Here is a 23,665-nt window from a genome sequence, read left to right on the forward strand (position 1 = left end):
AAAACAAACGTGGCCCTGCCCTCCTTGTTTTTGGGTAGCCCGGCAGACAAACTGTTTAGCGAGTGATGTTTTTCCTGAAATGGGTGCAAATCGGTGGGAGCTACTTCCGCTACCTCTTCCTACACCTGGGGTAAGTTCCCTACTAAATCAAAAGGTGTTACCCAGTTTCTCCACACCGAGAACCTTTATGGCACATCCACTTACGCACTTTGAGAGTGAAACTTCTCACCTCCGTAGCAGTCTTGATGCCCCCTCCACATCTACTGTAGTCCCCAATGAGGTGTCCAGTGCATCGTCTGCTGCACCTTCTTGGGAACGGTTTCAGTTGATGCGATGATGTGGCCAGCAATGTCTCCTCTTGACCCTTGCCCTACTGGGCTTATTAAAGCTTGCTGAGGGGGTCTGACCGAGTGGATCCAGGGTGTGCTCAATGCATCATTGCAGGAGGGAGTGGTTCCAGCCTGGACCCATTGGTTTATGACTACTACCAACCGGTTGCAAATACCCCCTTCTTAGGGAAGGTGCTTGAGACGGTTGTGGCCCAGCAATTGCAAGTACTCTTGGATGAAGCAAATTATCTTGACCCATCCCAGTCTGGGTTCAGGCCTGGTTATGGGACTGAATCATCCTTGGTTGCCCTGATGGATAACCTTTACAGGAGAAAACAGGATGTGTGTGACCCTGTTCTTCTTACTTGATCTCTGAGTGGCTTTTGATACCATTGACCATGGTATCCTTCTGGGCCGACTTGGTGAGATTTATTTTATTTATTTATTTATTGTATTTATATACCGCCCCATAGCCAAAGCTCTCTGGGCGGTTTACAGTAACTAAAATCATTAAAAGCAAATATACAAATTTAAAAACACATCTTTAAAATTTTTAAACAATTTAAAAAATCACATGCTAAAACGCCTGGGAGAAGAGGAAAGTCTTGACCTGGCGTCGAAAAGATAACAGTGTTGATGCCAGACGCACCTCATCAGAAAGAGCATTCCATCATTTGGGGGCCACCACCGAGAAGGCCCTCTCCCTTGTTGCCAGATGCCCAGCTTCCTTCGCAGTAGGCACCGGAGGAGGGCCTTCGATGTTGAGCCTAGTGTACGGGTGGGTTCGTGTTTGGAGAGGTGTTCCATCAGGTATTGCGGTCCCAAGCCGTGCAAGGCTTTATAGGTTAAAACCAGCAACTTGAATCGAGCTCGGAAACATACAGGTAGCCAATGCAAGAAGGCCAGAATTGGTTTTATATGTTCAAACCATCTGGTCCCTTTTGCCAATCTGGCCGCTGCATTTTGCACAAGCTGCAGTTTCCGAACTGTCTTCAAAGGCAGCCCCACATAGAGCACATTGCAGTAATCTAACTTGGAGGTTACCAGAGCATGGACAACTGAAGCCAGGTTTTCCCTGTCCAGATAGGAACTTAGTTGGGCTACCAACCAAAGTTGGTAGAAGGCACTCCGTGCTACCGAGGCTACCTGAGCCTCAAGTAACAGAGATGGTCCTAGGAGAAGCCCGAAGCTACGAACCTGCTCCTTCAGGGGGAGTGCAACCCCATCCAGGACAGGTTGGACATCCACAATTTGGTCAGGAGAACCACCCACTAGCAGCATCTCAGTCTTGTCTGGATTGAGCCTCAGTTTATCCAGTCCATTGTCGCAGCCAGGCACTGGTTCAGCACATTGACAGCCACACCTGAAGAAGATGAAAAGGAGAAATAGAGCTGCGTGTCATCAGCATACTGATGGCAATGCACTCCAAAGCTCCAGATGACCACACCCAATGGTTTCATGTAGATGTTGAACAGCATGGGGGACAGAACTGACCCCTGTGGAACCCCATACTGAAGAGTCCAGGGTGCCGAGCAATGTTCCCCAAGCACCACCTTCTGGAGGCGACCTGCCAAGTAGGAGCAGAACCACCGCAATGCAGTACCTCCCACTCCCAACTGAGCCAGTCTCCCCAGAAGGATACCATGGTCGATGGTATTGAAAGCTGCTGAGAGATAAGAACATAAGAACATAAGAACATAAGAAGAGCCTGCTGGATCAGGCCAGTGGCCCATCTAGTCCAGCATCCTGTTCTCACAGTGGCCAACCAGGTGCCTGGGGGAAGCCTGCAAGCAGGACCCGAGTGCAAGAACACTCTCCCCTCCTGAGGCTTCCGGCAACTGGTTTTCAGAAGCATGCTGCCTCTGACTAGGGTGGCAGAGCACAGCCATCATGGCTAGTAGCCATTGATAGCCCTGTCCTCCATGAATTGGTCTAATCTTCTTTTAAAGCCATCCAAGCTGGTGGCCATTACTGCATCTTGTGGGAGCAAATTCCATAGTTTAACTATGCGCTGAGTAAAGAAGTACTTCCTTTTGTCTGTCCTGAATCTTCCAACATTCAGCTTCTTTGAATGTCCACGAGTTCTAGTATTATGAGAGAGGGAGAAGAACTTTTCTCTATCCACTTTCTCAATGCCATGCATAATTTTATACACTTCTATCATGTCTCCTCTGACCCGCCTTTTCTCTAAACTAAAAAGCCCCAAATGCTGCAACCTTTCCTCGTAAGGGAGTCGCTCCATCCCCTTGATCATTCTGGTTGCCCTCTTCTGAACCTTTTCCAACTCTATCATATCCTTTTTGAGATGAGGCGACCAGAACTGTACACAGTATTCCAAATGCGGCCGCACCATAGATTTATACAACGGCATTATGATATCGGCTGTTTTATTTTCAATACCTTTCCTAATGATCGCTAGCATGGAATTTGCCTTTTTCACAGCTGCCGCACACTGGGTCGACATTTTCATCGTGCTGTCCACTACAACCCCAAGGTCTCTCTCCTGGTCGGTCACCGCCAGTTCAGACCCCATGAGCGTATATGTGAAATTAAGATTTTTTGCTCCAATATGCATAATTTTACACTTGTTTATATTGAATTGCATTTGCCACTTTTCCGCCCATTCACTCAGTTTGGAGAGGTCTTTTTGGAGCTCTTCGCAATCCCTTTTTGTTTTAACAACCCTGAACAATTTAGTGTCGTCAGCAAACTTGGCCACTTCACTGCTCACTCCTAATTCTAGGTCATTAATGAACAAGTTGAAAAGTACAGGTCCCAATACCAATCCTTGAGGGACTCCACTTTCTACAGCCCTCCATTGGGAGAACTATCCGTTTATTCCTACTCTCTGCTTTCTGCTTCTTAACCAATTCCTTATCCACAAGAGGACCTCTCCTCTGATTCCATGACTGCTAAGCTTCCTCAGAAGCCTTTGGTGAGGTACCTTGTCAAACACTATGTCCACTGGATCACCTCTATCTATATGCTTGTTGACACTCTCAAAGAATTCTAATAGGTTACTGAGACAGGACTTTCCCTTGCAGAAGCCATGCTGGCTCTGCTTCAGCAAGGCTTGTTCTTCTATGTGCTTAGTTAATCTAGCTTTAATAATACTTTCTACCAGTTTCCCAGGGACAGAAGTTAAGCTAACTGGCCTGTAATTTCCGGGATCCCCTCTGGATCCCTTTTTGAAGATTGGCGTTACATTTGCCACTTTCCAGTCCTCAGGCATGGAGGAGGACCCGAGGGACAAGTTACATATTTTAGTTAGCAGATCAGCAATTTCACCTTTACGTTCTTTGAGAACTCTTGGGTGGATGCCATCCGGGCCCGGTGATTTGTCAGTTTTTATATTGTCCATTAAGCTTAGAACTTCCTCTCTCGTTACCACTATTTGTCTCAGTTCCTCAGAATCCCTTCCTGCAAATGTTAGTTCAGGTTCAGGGACCTGCCCTATATCTTCCACTGTGAAGACAGATGCAAAGAATTCATTTAGCTTCTCTGCAATCTCCTTATCGTTCTTTAGTACACCTTTGACTCCCTTATCATGCAAGGGTCCAATCGCCTCCCTAGATGGTCTCCTGCTTTGAATGTATTTATAGAATTTTTTGTTGTTGGTTTTTATGTTCTTAGCAATGTGCTCCTCAAATTCTTTTTTAGCATCCCTTATTGTCTTCTTGCATTTCTTTTGTCAGAGTTTGTGTTCTTTTTTATTTTCTTCATTCGGACAAGACTTCCATTTTCTGAAGGAAGACTTTTTGCCTCTAAGAGCTTCCTTGACTTTGCTCGTTAACCATGCTGGCATCTTCTTGGCCCTGGCGGTACCTTTTCTGATCTGCGGTATGCACTCCAGTTGAGCTTCTAATATAGTGTTTTTAAACAACTTCCAAGCATTTTCGAGTGATGTGACCCTCTGGACTTTGTTTTTCAGCTTTCTTTTTACCAATCCCCTCATTTTTGTGAAGTTTCCTCTTTTGAAGTCAAAAGTGACCGTGTTGGATTTTCTTGGCAATTGGCCAGTTACATGTATGTTTAATTTAATAGCACTGTGGTCACTGCTCCCAATCGGTTCAACAACACTTACATCTCGCACCAGGTCCCGGTCCCCACTGAGGATTAAGTCCAGGGTTGCCGTCCCTCTGGTCAGTTCCATGACCAACTGGTCTAGGGCATAGTCATTTAGAATATCTAGAAACTTTGCTTCTTTGTCATGACTGGAACACATATGCAGCCAGTCTATGTCCGGGTAGTTGAAGTCACCCATTACTACCACATTTCCTAGTTTGGATGCTTCCTCAATTTCATCTCTCATCTCAAGGTCTCCCTGAGCATTTTGATCAGGGGGACGATAGATCGTTCCCAGTATTAAGTCCCTCCTGGGGCATGGTATCACCACCCACAACGATTCTGTGGAGGAGTCTGCCTCTTTTGGGGTTTCGAGCTTGCTGGATTCAATGCCTTCTTTCATGTATAGAGCGACTCCACCACCAATACGTCCTTCCGTGTTCTTCCGATATAGTTTATATCCAGGGATAACCGTATCCCACTGGTTTTCTCCATTCCACCAGGTCTCCATTATGCTCACTATATCAATGCTCTCCTCTAAGACCAAGCACTCCAGTTCTCCCATCTTGGTTCGCAGGCTCCTAGCATTAGCGTACAGGCACTTGTAAGCAGTGTCTCTCTTCAAGTGTCTTTGGCACTTGTGGTTTGGCCTGTGGTAATTTTGCTCTTCTGAATTTATATCCTGTGCCCCTGCTCTCACAATGCCTACTTCTAGGTCTACCCCTTTTAAAATTTCATCATTTCTTTGGTTTTTATCCCAGGGGGGAGGTTTATTCCGAACCGGACCTTTCTCAGCTCCTGTCAGGTTTCCCCCCTCAGTCAGTTTAAAAGCTGCTCTGCCACCTTTTTAATTTTAAGTGCCAGCAGTCTGGTTCCATTCTGGTTCAAGTGGAGCCCGTCCCTTTTGTACAGGCCCGGCTTGTCCCAAAATGTTCCCCAGTGCCTAACAAATCTAAACCCTTCCACCCGACACCATCGTCTCATCCATGCATTGAGACTGCAAAGCTGGGCCTGTCTGGCTGGTCCTGCACGTGGAACCAGTAGCATTTCAGAGAAAGCCACCTTGGAGGTCCTGGCTTTCAGCATCCTACCTAGCAACCTAAATTTTGCTTCCAGGACCTCACGGCTGCATTTCCCCATGTCGTTGGTGCCAACGTGCACCACGACCACTGACTCCTTCCCAGCACTGTCTACCAAACTATCTAAACGACGGGCGATATCCGCAACCTTCGCACCAGGCAGGCAAAACACCTTGCGGTCTACACGCCCATCACACACCCCACTGTCTATGTTCCTAATGATCGAATCACCCACTACAAGGATCCCTCCACCCCCTGGAGATATATCCTCGGCACGAGAGGACAGCTGCTCATCCCCCAAGGAATGGGTCCCTTCTAAGGGATCCTTTCCCTCTTCCTCAGCTGGATGCTCTCCTTTCCTGAGGCCATCGTTCTCCATGATAGCAGGAGAGCTATCATCGTTGGAGTGGGACACAGCTATAACGTCCCTGAAGGCCTCCTCCACACACCTCTCTGCCTCTCTCAGCTTTTCCAGGTCCGCCACCTTGGCCTCAAGGAGAATCAACAGAGTCACACTCCTCCCGTCTCTCTCCCGACAAAGGTCATCATACAGGGCAACCAAGGCTGTTTCTGTGCAAAAGCCAGGCCTGAAACCCAACTGAAATGGATCCAGATAATCAGTCTCATCCAAGAGTGTCTGGAGCTGGACTGCAACCACTCGTTCCAGCACCTTGCCCAGGAATGGAACATTTGCCATGAGCGTATTGTGTTAAGATTTTCTGGGTCCAGGGAGGGTCTCTTCAGGAGTGGTCTCACTACCGCCTCTTTCAGGCAGCCAGGTTCCACCCCCTCTCGCAGAGAGGCATTAATCATCTCCCTGGCCCAGCCGGCTGTTCCATCCCTGCTAGCTTTTATTAGCCAAGAAGGGCAAGGATCCAGCACAGAAGTGGTTGCACGAACGTGTCGAAGCACCTTGTCAACGTCCTCAAGCTGTACCAACTGAAACTAATCCAAGAAATTGGGAAAAGGCTGTGCTCTGGATTGTTGTTGTTATGTGTCTCCAAGTCGACTACAACTTATGACAACCCTATGAATCAGTGCCCTCCAAGAGCATCTGTCATGAACCACCCTGTTCAGATGAGTAGACATGAACCAATGATCCTCAGTCTAAAGCAGCTTCCTGCATTTCAAGGTTTTTGTTGTTATGTGCCTTCATTATGACTTATGGCAACCCTATGAATAAGCAACCTCCAGTAACATCTGTTGTAAACCGCCCTATTCAGACCTTGTAAGTTCAGGTCTGCGACTTCCTTTATGGAATCAATCCATCTCTTGTTTGTTCTTCCTCTTTTTCTACTCCCTTCTGTTTTTCCCAGCATTATTGTCTTTTCTAGTGAATCATGTTTTCTCATGATGTGTCCAAAGTATGATAATCTCAGTTTCATCATTTTAGCTTCTAATGACAGTTTTGGTTTGATTTGTTCTAACACCCAATTATTTGTCTTTTTTGCAGTCCATGGTATGCGCAAAGCTCTGCTCCAACACCACCTTTCAGATGAGTTGATTTTTGTCTTATCCACCTTTTTCACTGTCCATCTTTCACATCCATACACAGAGATCGGGAATATCATGGTCTGAATGATCCTGACTTTGGTGTTCAGTGATACATCTTTGCACTTGAGGACCTTTTCTAGTTCTCTCACAGTTGCCCTCCCTAGTCCTAGCCTTCTTCTGATTTCTTGACTATTGTCTCCGCTTTAGTTAATGACTGTGCCGAAGTATTGATAATCCTTGGCAAGTTCAATGTCCTCATTGTCAACTTTAAAGTTACATAAATCTTCTCTTGTCATTACTTTAGTCTTCTTGACGTTCAGCTGTAGTCCTGCTTTTGTGCTTTCCTCTTTAACTTTCATCAGCATTCATTTCAAATCATTTCTGGTTTCTGCTAGTAATAATAATAATAATAATAATAATAATAAAACTTTATTTTTACCCCGCCCTTTTCCAATAGGACTCAGAGCGGCTTACAACTAAAAACAACATCATTAAAACATACAGAGTATATTATTAAAAAAGAATTAAACTATAAGGGACAATTAAAGACTATAAGATAAAAGTTAAAACAGCAAACAATTTAAAATAATAATCATATAATGTGATCACCAAGCCTATAAGACATTAATCCTGGTCGTTCTCTGTCCCAAATGCCCATTGAAATAAAACAGTCTTTACTGGTCGCCGGAAAGACAGCAAGGAGGGAGCTGATCACACCTCACTCGGAAGGGAGTTCCACAGGCTAGGGGCGGCCACAGAAAAGGCCCTATATAGTGTCTGCGTCATATGTGCTTGCGAAGGTGTGGGGAACACAAGAAGGGCCTCACCTGAAGATCTCAAATCCCGGACAGGTTCATGTAGGGAGATACGATCTGTCAAATAGTCTGGACCTGAGCCGTATAGGGCTTTGTAGGTCAAAACCAGCACTTTGAATTGTGACCGGAAACAAATTGGCAGCCAGTGGATCTGTTGTAACAGGGGAGTTATATGGTCCCTGTAACCAGCCCCGGTTAGCACTCTGGCTGCAGCTCTTTGTACCAATTTAAGTTTCCGAACAGTCTTCAAAGGCAGCCCCACGTAGAGCGCATTAAAGTAGTCTAAGCGGGATGTAACCAAGGCATGCATCACCCTAGTCAGATCAGGTAGCTCCAGGAACGGGCGCAGCTGGCGCACCAGTTTTAATTGGGCAAATGCGCTCCTGGATACAGTAGCAATCTGGGCCTCCAAATTCAAAGCTGAGTCCAGGAGTACACCCAAACTGCGAACCTGAGACTTCAGGGGGAGTGCGACCCCATCCAGTACCGGTTGAACCCCTATTCCCTGATCTGCCCTCCGACTGACCAGGAGTACCTCTGTTTTGTCAGGATTTAATCTCAACTTGTTTACCCTCATCCAGTCCATCACTGATGCCAGACACTGGTTTAGGGTCTGTACGGCTTCCTTGGCTTCAGGTGGAAAAGAGAAATAGAGTTGAGTGTCATACTGATGGCACCGAACCCCAAAACCCCGGACAACCTCTCCCAGCGGTTTTATGTAGATGTTAAATAACATGGGGGACAAAACAGAACCCTGAGGGACCCCATAGGTCAATGGCCAAGGGGTCGAGCAGGAGTCCCCCAGTACCACCTTCTGGGTTCGATCCTCCAGGAAGGATTGGAGCCACTGTAAAACAGTGCCCCCAAGTCCCATCTCAGCAAGGCGGCCCAGAAGGATACCGTGATCGATGGTATCGAAAGCCGCTGAGAGGTCCAGAAGAACCAGCAGAGACACACTTCCCCTGTCCAGTTCTCTGCGTAGGTCATCCACCAAGGTGACCAAAGCCGTCTCTGTCCCATAGCTAGGTCTGAAACCAGATTGAAATGGATCTAGATAATCTGTATCATCCAGGAATCTCTGGAGTTGGGCGACCACCACACGTTCTATTATCTTGCTTAAAAATGGAATATTGGAGACTGGCCGGTAGTTACCCAATAAAGAGGGATCAAGGGAGGGCTTTTTCAGCCGTGGTCTTATAACTGCCTCCTTTAAGCATGATGGAATTCTGCCTTGTTGTAGAGAGGCATTAACTATTCCCCTGATCCAATCGACCAGTCCCCCTCTGGTACTTCTAATGAGCCAGGAAGGGCAAGGGTCCAGTACACACGTAGTGGCGCGCGCCGCTCCAAGGATCTTGTCCACATCCTCGGGTAGAACAAGTTGAAAAGAATCCATTTTAATTGGACAAACAGGTGCCGGAGTTACATCCTCAGAGACTGTATCAATTTTAGCGTCCAAATCACAGCGAATCTGAGTGACTTTGTCCACAAACTGCCGTGCAAATTCTTGACAGCGGCCTGCTGAGTGGTCAGAAATACCTTCATGGGGGCTAGTAGTTAAAAGCCCCCTAACCACTCGAAACAGTTCCGCTTGATGGCTCCCAGCAGACGCAATGGAGGCCGAGAAGAAAGATTTCTTCTTAGCCTGTACTGCCTCGGAGTAGGCCTTCAAGTAGGCTCTAGCCCGAGATCGATCAGATTCGCTCTGAGTTTTCCACCAACGTCGCTCTAGTCCCCATCTGACATGTTTTCATCACCACCAGCTCCTTGGAAAACCATGGAGCCGGTTTGGCTCCACTCTGAAAGAGGGGACGCTCGGGAGCGATCGTGTCCACCGCCCTGGTCATTTCCCTATTCCAAAGATCAACCAGGGCTTCGACAGGATCGCCTGCCAAGGCAACAGGGAAATCTCCAAGAGCCATCAGAAAGCCGTCCGGATCCATCAGCCTCTTGGGACGGACCATTCTAATAGGTCCCCCACCCCTGCAGAGGCTCTGAGTCCCAGCGAGTCTAAACCTAACCAGGTAGTGATCTGTCCATGACAACGGAACCACCGCAAATTCTTCCACACCCAAAATAGTAGTATTTTATCATCTGCATATCTTAAATTATTGCTATTTCTCCCTCCAATTTTCACACCTCCTTCTTCTTGGTCCAATCCTGCTTTCCGTATGATATGTTCTGCGTATAGATTAAATAAACAGGTACAGAATGCGGCGGCTCGTTTACTTACAAACAGCCGTCGCCGTGATCATATTACACCAGTATTATTTAATCTACACTGGCTTCCAGTAGTTTTCCGGGCCCAATTCAAGGTGTTGGTGTTAACCTTTAAATCCCTATATGGTTTCGGCCCGGTTTATCTGAAGGAGCACCTCCAGCGTCACCAACTATGCCGCCCGACACGATCCGCCACGCAGGGCCTTCTCTCAATCCCACCAACAAAAGTAGTTAGGTTGGTGGGGACTAGAGAGAGGGCTTTTTCGGTGGCGGCCCCCACTCTCTGGAATTCCCTCCCGTTCGATCTTCGACATGCCCCTTCCCTGGATACTTTCCGCCGGGCATTAAAAACTTGGCTGTTTGGTCAGGCCTTTGAGACTATCGGGATGGGCTAATTATATACTCAATCCCCGCTGCTATGTATTACAATTGCTGCTATTCTGTCACTGATGATTATTTGTATTTTATTGTATTTATTGTATTTACTGTATTTTGTATTTTATTGAATTTAATATGGACGCCGCCTAGAGTGGCTTCGGCCAGATAGGCGGCCTAAAAATTAAATTATTATTATTATTATTATTATAGTTTTTCATGATCTACACAGTCAAAGGCTTTGCTGTAATCTATAAAGCACAGGGTGATTTCCTTCTGAAATTCCTTGGACGTCTGGCATTTCTCGCTCCATATATGGCAAGAGCCTTTGTTGCTCTGGATACCCCACTTGATTCACCTGCTATAACACTGGAGGCTAAGTCCTGGTGGATGCTAAAGGTTTTATCCTGGAAGTGCCTAGCAAATTCATTACAGCGGGCCTCAGATGGTTCTACCATGTCCCTGGGGCCAGAGTGTAATAGTCCCCGGACAATTCTGAAGAGCTCCGCTGGATGGCAGATTGATGGCTTGATAGTGGCAGCAAAATATTGTTTTTTTGCTCCCTTCACTGCCCCTAAATACAGCTTACCATAGACACTTACCAGTGTGTAACTGCATGCACCAGGAGCTCGTTTCCATCTGCACTCAAGTCATCTCCTAGACTGTTTTATTGCTCTCAGCTCTGGGGTATACCATGGAGCTGTATGAGCTCTACACAGGAGAAGGCGCTCAGGAACAATCGTGTCAACCGCCCAGGTCATTTCTGTATTCCACAGTTCAACCAGGGTTTCAACAGGAGCGCCAGCCCTATCAGCCGGAAAACTTCCCAGAGCCCTTTGGAAACCATCCGGATTCATTAGTCTCTGGGGGCAGACCACCTTAAGAACATAAGAACATAAGAAGAGCCTGCTGGATCAGGCCAGTGGCCCATCTAGTCCAGCATCCTGTTCTCACAGTGGCCAACCAGGTGCCTGGGGGAAGCCCGCAAGCAGGACCCGAGTGCAAGAACACTCTCCCCTCCTGAGGCTTCCGGCAACTGGTTTTCAGAAGCATGCTGCCTCTGACTAGGGTGGCACAGCACAGCCATCACGGCTAGTAGCCATTGATAGCCCTGTCCTCCATGAATTGGTCTAATCTTCTTTTAAAGCCATCCAAGCTGGTGGCCATTACTGCATCTTGTGGGAGCAAATTCCATAGTTTAACTATGCGCTGAGTAAAGAAGTACTTCCTTTTGTCTGTCCTGAACCTTAATAGGTCCCTCACCCTTGCAGAGGGCAAAAGCTGCTGTAAGTCTTAAACTTCAGCAAGCAGTGATCTGTCCATGACAGAGGGACTGATGTAAGGCCCCCAACATTGAGATCAACTCCATGTCCAGTTGCAAAACCCAAATCTAGAGTATGCCCTGCTACATGTGTTGGGCCAATGGCATATTGGGACAGTCCCATGGTTGTCATAGATATCATGAATTCCTGAGCTGCCCCGGATAAGGTGGCCTCGGCATGGATGTTGACATCCCCCAGAACCAACAGAACCAACAGATATGGGTATTGGAGGCACTGTTTTATGGTGGTTCCGATCCTATCCACAGGGTCACTCTCAGAGAAGAGCATTGGGTAACTGTCTGTGGACAGTCTGTGTCAGAATTGCTTAATATGTTCCTTTAATAATGTTTTTAACCCTTTTTAAAAAGATTTTTTTAATATTTCTTTAACGCTGTTTTGTTTTAATGTATTTTAAGATCTGTTTTTATTATGTTTTAAAGTGTTTCTAGTGCTTTGCGTGCCACCCTGGGCTCCTGCTGGGAGGAAGGGCGGGATGAAAACAGAATAAATAAATAAATAAATAAATAAATAAATAAATAAATATCTGTTGACAAAGTTTTGTCAAAATTTGGACAGATTCAGACTCAGTAGCTTGTAGCCACTCTATTGTTATGCCATCTATTCCTGGTGATTGTTTCTTCCAAGTATTTTAAGAGCAGCTTTCACCTGACATTCTAAAATTTCTGATTCTTCATCATATGGTTCCTCCGTGAATGAATCTGTCATCCTGGCTTCTCTTTTATAGAGTTCTTCAGTGTATTGCTTCCATCTTCCTTTTATTTCATCTCAGTCAGTCAGTGTGTTCCCCTGTTGATTATTCAACATCCCTACTCATGGTTTAAATTTCCTTTAATTTCTTCCTGTACTTCTGCGTAAAATCTCTCAATTTCCTCTTCTTCTGTGTTTGCAATTGGAGATGGACTTAGATGATAGTTATGTTGATAGGTTTCCCATTAAATCTCATTGACGTCACTCACTCAAATTTTGCATTATAGCTCCAAATTGCTTTTGCTATGTCACTTCTCACCATTAGAGCAATCCCGTCTCTTCTTAATTTATCATTTCCTGCATAAAATATTTTGTAGCTGCCTGAAAATGTCCTATTCCCATCCATATTAATTCACTCACACCAAGTATTGTAATATTGATGCGACTCTCCTTCTGCATCTGTGCGCATCAACCTCTGGGCTTCCTTTCGGCTTTCACTCAGCTGCGTCATTAGTCACAGCGCTACTCGTACTTGTCCGTTGTTCTTCCCCAGCAGCTCATCTAGGGGTCTCATCTTCCAGCACTGTCTCGTGTTGCAGGTAACAGGGGACTAACCTTTTTGGGAGGGAGGGAGGGAGGGGATGTGAGTTTCCCTCTGGGTATTGGAAACGGCCATGTTCCTGTCAGACAGGATCCATCCTAGGTTTGTAAATTTCAGCTTTGCATAGGTACTGGGCTGTCCACCTTAAATGGAGGAACAAGAGAGCAGAGTTTTGTTACAATTGTCTCTCTCTGCATCTTACCAAGCACATACTACTCAACAGAGCTCCCAGAAATATGTTTTCAAAGTACAAATCATAATATATTCACAGGATTTCTCCACAGCATTTTATCTCCTTTCCTTTTCATTCCATCAGGATACATCTGGGGGGTCAAGGCTGAGGGAGAAACATCTGAAGTATCAGTGGAAAAAGCTGAGGAGCAGATGCAGGAGCAGAAACTGAGGAGTCAAGATGAAGCAAAGAGACAAGAGGAGAGACAGACTCACACAGGGGACAAACCTCATACATGCTTGGAGTGTGGAAAGAGCTTCAGGTGGAGTAGCAACCTTACTTCGCATCAAAGAACTCACACAGGAGACAAACCTTATAAATGCTTCGAGTGTGGAAAGAGCTTCAGTCAGAGTAGCACCCTTACTTTTCATCAAAGAACTCACACGGGAGACAAACCTCATACATGCTTGGAGTGTGGCAAGAGCTTCAGTCAGAGTAGCACCCTTACTTTGCATCACAGAACTCACACAGGGGACAAACCTTATGAATGCTTGGAGTGTGGAAAGAGCTTCAGTCGGAGTGGCCACCTTACTTCGCATCAAAGAACTCACACGGGAGACAAACCTTATAAATGCTTGGAGTGTGGAAAGAGCTTCAGTCAGAGTAGCACCCTTACTTTTCATCAAAGAACTCACACGGGAGACAAACCTTATAAATGCTTGGAGTGTGGAAAGAGCTTCAGTCAGAGTAGCCACCTTATTTTGCATCAAAGAACTCACACAGGGGACAAACCTTATGAATGCTTGGAGTGTGGAAAGAGCTTCAGTGACAGTAGTGGCTTTAGTAAACATAGAAGAACTCACACAGGGGACAAACCTTATCAATGCTTGGAGTGTGGAAAGAGCTTCAGTCGCAGTAACACCCTTATGGTGCATCAAAGAACACACACAGGGGACAAACCTTATAAATGCTTGGAGTGTGGAAAGAGCTTCACTCGGAGTGGCACCCTTACTTCACATCAAAGATGTCACACAGGGGACAAACCTTATAAATGCTTGGAATGTGGAAAGTGCTTTAGTCAGAGTGGCACCCTTAGGATACATGAAAGAACTCACACAGGGGACAAACCGTATCAATGCTTGCAGTGTGGAAAGAGCTTCAGTAACAGTAGCCACCTTACTTCGCATCACAAAACTCACACGGGGGACAAACCTTATAAATGCTTGGAGTGTGGAAAGAGCTTCAGAGAGAGTAGCTACCTTACTTGTCATTACAGAACTCACACAGGGGACAAACCTTATAAATGCTTGAAGTGTGGAAAGAGCTTCAGTCGGAGTAGCACCCTTAGTTGGCATCACAAAACTCACACGAGGGACAAACCTTATAAATGCTTGGAGTGTGGAAAGAGCTTCAGTCAGAGTAGCACCCTTAGTTGGCATCACAAAACTCACACGAGGGACAAACCTTATAAATGCTTGGAGTGTGGAAAGAGCTTCAGTCAGAGTAGCACCCTTAGTTGGCATCACAAAACTCACACGAGGGACAAACCTTATAAATGCTTGGAGTGTGGAAAGAGCTTCAGTCAGAGTAGCACCCTTAGTTGGCATCACAAAACTCACACGAGGGACAAACCTTATAAATGCTTGGAGTGTGGAAAGAGCTTTAGTCAGAGTGGCACCCTTAGGATACATGAAAGAACTCACACAGGGGACAAACCGTATCAATGCTTGCAGTGTCGAAAGAGCTTCAGGTGGAGTAGCTGCCTTACGCTGCATCAAAGAATTCATACAGGGGACAAACCTTATAAATGCTTGGAGTGTGGAAAGAGCTTCAGTCGGAGTAGTGCCCTTACTTCGCATCACAAAACTCACACGGGGGACAAACCTTATGAATGCTTGGAGTGCGGAAAGAGCTTCAGTCAGAGTGGCAACCTTACTATGCATCAAAGAACTCACACAGGGGACAAACCTTATACATGCTTTGAATGTGGAAAGAGCTTCAGGTGGAGTAGCACCCTTACAGTGCATCAAAGAATTCACACAGGAGACAAACCTTATACATGCTTCGAATGTGGAAAGAGCTTCAGATGGATTAGCACCCTTACAGTGCATCACAAAACTCACACAGGGGAGAAACCTTATCAATGCTTGGAGTGTGGAAAGACCTTCAGTCAGAGTGGCACCCTTAGTACACATGAAAGAACTCACACAGGGGAGAAACCTTATCAATGCTTGGAGTGTGGAAAGAGCTTTAGTCAGAGTGGCACCCTTAGTACACATGAAAGAACTCACTCAGGGGACAAACCTTATCAATGCTTGAAGTGTGGAAAAAGCTTCAGTCGGAGTAGTCACCTTATGGTGCATCAAAGAACTCACATAGAAGACAAACCATATCAATGCCTGGAGTGTGGAAAGAGCTTCTGTCAGAGTAGCCACCTTACTTTGCATCAAAGAACTCACAGAGGAGACGAACCTTATAAATGCTTGGAGTGTGAAAAAAGCTTCAGTGAGAGATGTGCCCTTACGGTGCATGAAAGAACTCACAAATAAATAAACAAACAAATAAATAAATAAACCTTATCAATGCTTGGAGTGTGCAGAGAGCTTCAGTCAGAGTAGCCACCTTACTTCATATCAAAGATGTCACACAGGGGACAAACCTTATACCTGGTTGTAGTGTTGAAAGACCTTTTGTCAGAATGGCTACCTTCAGGCACATCGAAGGATCCGTACAAGGGAAGAGATGTATAAATGCTTTGAATGTGGAAATAGCTTTAAGCAGAATTCAACTCTTTCTTTGCATCAAAGGATCCATATGGCTACCAACAGGATTTTTATGCGGAGTTTCAGACCCCCGAGAATCTTCTCCTCTTAGCTTAACCACAGACTGCTCCACTTCCCTTCACCTGCTATTTTTGAGGCCTGTCAGTTTTTCCTTTGCAGAGACAGAGAGGTTTTGGCTTTTCCAGAGATGGGTGAGCACCCAAGATGGATGCTGAGGCCAAGGCAGCTGTAGAAGCCAAAATGGCCTCTCAGTTGTCCAGTTTTTCCCCATCATATCCTCCCTTCTGGCAGTTTCTACCTGCCACATTCAATATTCAATTAATGACATTTCATGTATTACTTTATCTACTTCCTGTAGATCCTCCCCCTCTGTCATTGCTACCTTCATGTGCATCATTCGAACATCAATTTTTGTGATGGACTTAGTAGTCTTTGTCACACAGTGTCTAATACAACATAACACCAACTGGACTATTACATTAAACTTCCACTTCCCCCGGCACTGCCCTCATTACCTTTCTTGCTCTTCAGGTAGAAGGTGAATCCAGTTGCCACACGATCCCCATCCACATCTTGCTCTTGGCAGAGTCCGATTGTGCATCTGAAGAAAGAAAATCAAAGAAGAAGCTTTGAGTGAGGAAAGGCAGGCCTGGGATAAGCGCCCAAAGGATGCATCCCCAGAGAGACCTTGGCCCAGGGGTGCCCCCTTTTGAAAGAGTCTGCCTCCACTCCAGGAGATTAGGAAGATGGATCAGGGCTGTCATACCCTACTGCAAGGTGACAGAGCCCTCGAAGCGGGCATGCTCTACCTGGCAGGTGTAGATATCTCCGCGCTTTGGCTGCACCTCCAGCTTCACCTCGATCTGGAATGTCCAGTCCTCATTCCGGGTGACATCTGTGGTCCACACTCTGCTCTCCTTCTTCCCATTCCTGAACACTTGATATCGATCTTTGAGGGGGGGAAGGCGTCCACGGTGCAAATCAGCAAAGTGTTGTGTGATGGTGAATCATCCTCTGTGGGGGTGATCTTCTCCTTGGGCTGGACGGGTAGGGGAAGAGAGAGAGTAGATTTGGGAAGGGGCTTCAGAGACTGAGGGAGGGGTGGACCAGGAGACTTCAAGGGAGGTAAGGAGAGAGATGGTAAGAGTCTCTTTCATCCATCATCCCCAAAAGACACTCAGTGAATCCTAACCTCCTAACATAATAACCAATCTGCTTGTTCTCTGTAGAGTTTTTTTTTGGGGGGGAGGGAGGAATCATCATGCCCCAGTTTCCCCTGGTGGCCAGGCTAAGAATCAAGCAATATGTGATGCTCAGTTGCCTATAGCTTTTCCTGGAATTTATACGATATATATGAAACACACACGCATGCAGACAAAATTCAGCCGTGTGAGGGAGGCTGCAGTTTCAATCACAAGACTGCTGGGGAGGGGACTTAGGTCTTTCTGTTTGCTGCTGTTTTAAACTTTCTGCTGTGGCCACTTGTTTTATTGTTGTATTGTATCATCTGTTGTTTATTTGCACACTGCTGTGAGAGCCAATGCCAAAGTGTTGTCTTGAAATATTTGTCCCTCTATATAATAGACATATTAAATTGTTGTCATGGTGTAGTGATACACTCAGCCTCTAGGGGGGGCTCTGGCTTCCTCCTCCTCTTCTCCCCACACCCATTGAGCTGTTCTTTGTAGGTGTATTGGCCCCTGGACAGATGCTTAGCCTCTTCATCAGCAGAATAGCTGCCTGTAGGTAGGGGGAGCTTGTATTCCCCCCCAGTCTTAGTTTTCTCTAGTCTAGCTTTCAGTGTGAGATGGGTCAAGGGACGGCCAATGTGAGCTCAGAGCCACCTGGTGCCTAATCTGAGGCTGCTGATGAGCATTCCCGTCTGATGCTCTGCCAGGGATGCTGGGAAGGTGCCTTATGAACCAGATAGTGTGGACCTTGGAGCAATCCCTGCCAGGAAACTAGAGGCTACGCTTATCAGCTATTGTTATGATGTAGGACCCTGGAAAGAGCCTCCATCGCTGGAGTGTTATGCTGGGAAAGCAGTGACTTAATCCTTCGTAGTAATTAGTTGTGTCATGCCAGCTTGCCCCTGGCCTGCAACTAAAATGGCTGCAGAGCAAGGAATTGTGGGGTCTTTCTTCTTGATACTCTTTTGATAGCCTAAGATCCTGAAAGGTTAACAACCGGTTTTGCTCACAGGCATGACTTGGCCGTTTTACAGCGCAGCTGAGGATGATGACAAGGCCCAGCTAACACCTTGTGATCAGCAAAGGGGCCTGGTGCCGTCCAGGCCATAAACCTTGGGGAGTTGGAGGAGGAGGCGCCTTGTGTCCTGTGAGGAAGGAGTTTTTTCATCTCATCATAACATCCTTCAGTGGTTAATTGCCTCTGACTGTTGCCAGGGATTTTTGCCATAAGTGTGGGGCAGAAAGCCTAGGTTTTTATTCCACCTTTGGGAGCCATCATGCCTGCTTGATGCTGCTCAGTTGTGGTTGCAACTTATCTTCCTGACCAGAAACTCTCTGAGGGGAGAAGGCTAGTTCTGTAAGTATAGCATAGGCTAGATAGACTTTGTTATTTTTGTTTGTGACTGAACTCTCACATCGTCTGCTGTACCTTGCCCCTTTGGGTGTGGTCTTTAGGGAAATATTTTACTGCTAGACCTTGTGCACCTCTTTTATCTTGTTACCTTTGTATTTGTATTCTTTTACTTTTCTTTTATTTTTAAATAAACTTTAATTTTATTATCAGTGTGTGTTCATTTCACAAGAGAGACCAGTCCTAAATTCAGTCCTTACCATCGACCATAACTACCATGTAAGTTTAAAGTGTTTTACCTAAAGCGTTTAGGAACAAGGAGTGTATTTTGGCTCTTGCTCGTGATGACACACAGCTCTACTTCTCCTTTTCAACTTCTTCAGGTGAGGCTGTCGATGCCCTGAACCGATGCCTGGCCGCGACAATGGACTGGATGAGGGTTAACAAGCTGAAGCTCAATCCAGACAAGACTGAGATGCTGTTGGTGGATGGTTTCTCTGATCGGATGGTGGATATATACCCTGTCCTGGATGGGGTTACACTCCCCCCAAAGGAGCGGGTTCGTAGTCTGGGAGTCCTTTTTGACTCTTCCCTCTCACTTGAGGCTCAAGTAGCCTCGGTGGCAAGGAATGCGTTCTACCAACTTCGGTTGGTAGCCCAGCTACGCCCCTATTTGAGTAAAGAGGACCTTACATCAGTCGTACATGCTGTAGTAACCTCACGCTTAGACTACTGCAATGCGCTCTACGTAGGGCTACCTTTGAAGACTGTTCGGAAGCTACACCTAGTGCAAAATGCGGCAGCCAGACTGCTAACAAGGACCAAGCGGTCCGAGCACATAACACCTGTTCTGGCTCGCTTGCACTGGCTGCCAATAAGCTTCCAGGCTAGATTCAAAGTGTTGGTATTAACCTATAAAGCCTTATACGGCGCAGGGCCACGATACCTGTTGGAACGCCTCTCCCGATATGAACCAGCCCGTACACTACGTTCCACAACGAAGGCCCTCCTCCGGGCCCCTACTCATAGGGATGCCCGGAGGGTGGTGACAAGATCTAGGGCCTTCTCAGTGGTGGCCCCCGAATTGTGGAACAGTCTCCTTGTGGAGGTGCGCTTGGCGCAGACGCTGTTTTCTTTTCAGCGCCAAGTGAAAACCTTTCTTTTCACCGAAGCATTTTAATTTAGTTTAACTTAAATTTATACAAATTGTTGTAATTGATTTTTGATTGTTTTTATGTCCTCTGGTATTGTATTATGATTTTACTGTACTTTGTTTACCGCCCAGAGAGCTATTGCTAGTCGGGCGGTTTATAAGCTTAATAAATAAATAAATAAATTGCCCTGTAGAAGCCTGGGTGGGTGACTGGGCTCTGGGTTCCCCTTCAACACAGAGTGGCTAACCAGTAAGGAGGGTGGTGGCAGTTGACTACCTTACAGGGCTGTTGTGAGCATGCACAGCCTTGGCAAAGCAGGATATTTGCCAGGATCAATTGCCCTGGGTTGGGGATTGACTCCTGGGACAAAGGAAGGCATGGGGGAGTACCCCAGCCAGCCTTTACAAGTTCCTCATTACTGTGCTGTAAACATGTATCCTATAAAAGGGTTCCTTGTTGCCCAGTTCGTAGTTCAGGCTGGCAGGGCTTTGTGCAAAGTCATTCAGCTTGTTCCACCTTATTGGGTGCATGTGCGGGTAGAAAGTTATCCAATAAATCTCTCCTTTTAAGCAAACTTGCTGAGTCTGTGTCATATGTCTCTCTGGTACCCCTGACCCTTAAGTGCCCACTGCTGGGGGGCAATACATTTGGCGCAGCAAGCAGGGTACTAAAAGAGCCGAGATGTTCAGACACATCAGAGGGAAGGAGGATGCGGTTGTCAGATGGAAGAACTGACTTCTGGATTGGCTGCAGCATGAGATGTGGGCCCCAGGCACAAAGCAATTAGCAACAGCATGGCCACAAGTAAAGGGAGACTGCGTGCCAGCTAGACTGGTAGCTGCAAGGAGGAGCAGAGTGTAGATTCTGTGACATAAAGCTGAAAATTTGGCGGGTAGGCTCATTTGCGGAACCCGGAAGAAATGCCCAGAGCACACCAAAGTGCGTAGCATCAACACCTCTCCTGACTGTGACCCTGAAACTGAAGATCAGGGAGACGGTGAGAGCGAGGGGAAAAGCGAGGCAGCAGTGCCTGTGGTTCAAGCTTGCCCCCTCGTACAGAAGAGAGAGAGCCAGGAGGAGCAGCCACAAAGGCAACAGGAGTGGCAGGCGCACCGGCAACAGATGGGAGAGATATTTGAGAGCATCTCTGAAGAGGAAAAGGAGACCCCGTGCAAGGAGGCAAGAGCCCCACCTTATCAGCCGCTGCAAGGGGTCAGGAGTGGCCCAGGAGCCCAGCTGCAGGGCACCCAGAACAGGCAGCTAGAGGGGATGGACTGCAAGGAGTTGCCGTCAGTAGCGGGGGAAGAGGAAGAAGCTGTGATTTCCAGGAACCTGCCAGAGGAGAGGACAGGAAAACACTGGAAGTTAAGCCCCAGAAGTTGACGGAAGGCAGGCTGGAAAATGAAGAGGAAGCGGCCCTGGAAGAAAGTGGGGAAGCGGCTGAAGACGAGATGCTGCTGATAGATTTCTCTGCTCCACGTGGGCCTGCTGTGAAAGAGAAAGTGCAGGAGAAGAAGCTGTTTGCTCTGTGTGTGCCAGCTGGGGAGGAGGAAGGGCAGGAGGAGGAGCTGGAGGCGTACGTGCACTCGTAGCTGCCAGTGCCTGGAGAAATGGCAGTGCAAGAAAAAGTGGAGAAGGGAAAGCCAGAGGCGGGAATGCAAGCCCAAGGGAAGCTTCCAGCACCTGGAGAGATGGGAGGGATAAAGTTCCCCAGTGACTTTGCCCCTTCGCTGCCCCATAACGGTCTTGTGGGGGGAGGCAGTTCCTATGATGGGGCAGTCGGGGCCGGCTCCAGACATGTCGGGGACCTTGGGCATCAGCTTGCCCTAGGTTCCAGCATGTGTGCGTGCATGTGCTCATGCGCGCATGCGCGTGCAGCCCCCCACCCCACCTACCTGTCTCTTGTCTTTTACCATTGCCCTTAATGAAAATGGCGGCCATGGTTTCTTTAAGGGGATGATGCCTCTGCTGCCATCTTTGTTGATGGCACTTGTGCTTGCTACGTGTGCACATCACTGCCATCAACTAAGATGGCGGCAGCGACTTCAGTACCTTAGGGAAGCTGCGGCCGCCATCTTCATTAAAGGCAATGCTAAAAAGCCGGCTGACAGGTAGGTGGGGGGCGTGCGGGGATGTATCATGGAAGGGGAGCAGAGGGGCTCCTGTAGCTCTGGGGCCCTCAGGCCAGTGCCTCACCTGGCCGCCCTTTAGAACTGGCCCTGGGGGCAGTCCCTGGGCAAATTCCATCAGTGAGAGGCACCCCGTGCCCTGTGAGTTTAGAGAGTGAGAGACACAGGGAGGGTTATTTGCCTTTGTTTGAGCCCACAATTTATTGTGAGGGAGGACAGAGCCAATTTCTTGCTGTCAACCTGGGAGGGCTAGGCCAGCTAGCCCTGAAGAAGATGCCCCCAGATAAAGACTTGTGGCGGAACTTTCATATAGGGTAGGGAGAAGGCGATGAAGTGGACCGTCCTAAAGACTTTTCCCAAAGCCAAGAGGGAGAAGGAACTGGCTACGTCCTGCTGCACGCTGATGAGAAGACACATCTGTTCCTGGAGTCCCGAGATCCTGCAGGCAGCAGCGTGGATCAGCGTGGATCGTAAACTCCCTGAAGCCCCAAGACAAAGGGCCGGGTGGGTGACCACGTGGCTTGGGGCGGGGGTTAGGCATATGGGACTGTGTACTGATTTGCTGCAAGACTTCTGATGACTTCAGTACTGCCTTTTGAAATGCTGTTCGCTTCTGATGTTTGCATGCGTGGGGGGATATGAGGTGTTTGATGACTTTTCCCTTTAGGAATCATGCTGATAGGCTTTTGCAATACGGTCATGCATCATGCTGTGTCTGTTCAATTGTGGGGGTGTATACTAGAAATCGGACTCAAGCTGTAACCTGAGCCCAGCCTGGTTGCAGGGGAGCAGGGGGTGGTCAGTTACTGGTTTTGCATTTGGGATCACTGTTATATGTGGCTTCCTACTTGTGTATATTGGTGGTGTAGTATTAGTATGTAATGTGCTACTTTAGAGAATGACTGATACCCCACCGAGGTTGAAGGATGGGACAAAGACACATTGGGCTGCCCCTTGACCATTGGGGGTGGAATGAATTGGCCCGTGGGCAGATGCTTAGCCTCTTCATCAGCAGAATAGCTGCCTGTAGGTAGGGGGAGCTTGTATTCCCCCCCAGTCTTAGTTTTCTCTAGTCTAGCTTTCAGTGTGAGATGGGTCAAGGGACGGCCAATGTGAGCTCAGAGCCACCTGGTGCCTAATCTGAGGCTGCTGATGAGCATTCCCGTCTGATGCTCTGCCAGGGATGCTGGGAAGGTGCCTTATGAACCAGATAGTGTGGACCTTGGAGCAATTCACCTCCCCGCCAGGAAACTAGAGGCTGTGCTTATCAGCTATTGTTATGATGTTGGACTCTGGAAAGAGCCTCCGTCACTGGAGTGCTATGCTGGGAAAGCAGTGACTTAATCCTTTGTAGTAATTAGTTGCTCGTTACTGTGCTGTAAACATGTATCCTATAAAAGGGTTCCTTGTTGCCCAGTTTGGGGTTCAGGCTGGCAGGGGTTTGTGCAAAGCCATTCAGCTTGTTCCACCTTATTGGGTGCACGTGTGGGTAGAAAGTTATCCAATAAACCTCTCCTTTTAAGCAAACTTACGCCTCTCTGGTATGCCTGAACCTTGAGTGCCCACTGCTCGGGGGCAATACAGTAGGTGGCAGGAAAGGGTAAGGAAAGAGGCTGCTGTGATCTGGAATGGGGGTTGGATTCTTTTGTTAACAGATGAGAGGAGGGCTTCAGAAATGGGGTTGGGAGGATGAAAAGGGGACTTAGTAGTTGCCTGGGATGAAGATCTAAGGGGTTAACATGGGGGAAGTGGGGGGTGGGTGAAACCACCTGGACAGCCTCTTTGCTATGAATGCACAGGATCCAGGGTCCTCACGCTCTCCCCTTTGCCCGGAGGCTATTTAGGTTCCTTACACCTCTGACGTGCTCACCTAAGCTT

At 47.3% G+C, this 23,665-nt stretch overlaps 1 protein-coding gene across 5 annotated transcripts in view; it reads left to right on the forward strand.

Annotated features, from left to right (window-relative positions):
- Window positions 1-23,665, forward strand: part of LOC133381898 (zinc finger protein 91-like) — a 43,321-nt gene that overhangs the window by 3,091 nt on the left and 16,565 nt on the right. For 2 of the 5 annotated variants that reach the window (XM_061621468.1, XM_061621469.1), the window contains one exon: window positions 13,325-18,713. The exons of 2 other annotated variants lie outside the window; for them this stretch is intronic. In XM_061621468.1, coding sequence (XP_061477452.1) covers window positions 13,325-15,729 — 2,405 coding nt within the window. In that variant the 3' untranslated portion in view covers window positions 15,730-18,713. Of the gene's footprint in view, window positions 1-13,324; window positions 18,714-18,887; window positions 20,265-23,665 lie in introns of those variants that run through there. One more of the 5 variants, XR_009761750.1, reaches the window with a different exon arrangement.

Source organism: Rhineura floridana, chromosome 3 (genome assembly GCF_030035675.1).
Source record: "Rhineura floridana isolate rRhiFlo1 chromosome 3, rRhiFlo1.hap2, whole genome shotgun sequence".
Classification (NCBI taxonomy): Eukaryota; Metazoa; Chordata; class Lepidosauria; order Squamata; family Rhineuridae; genus Rhineura; species Rhineura floridana.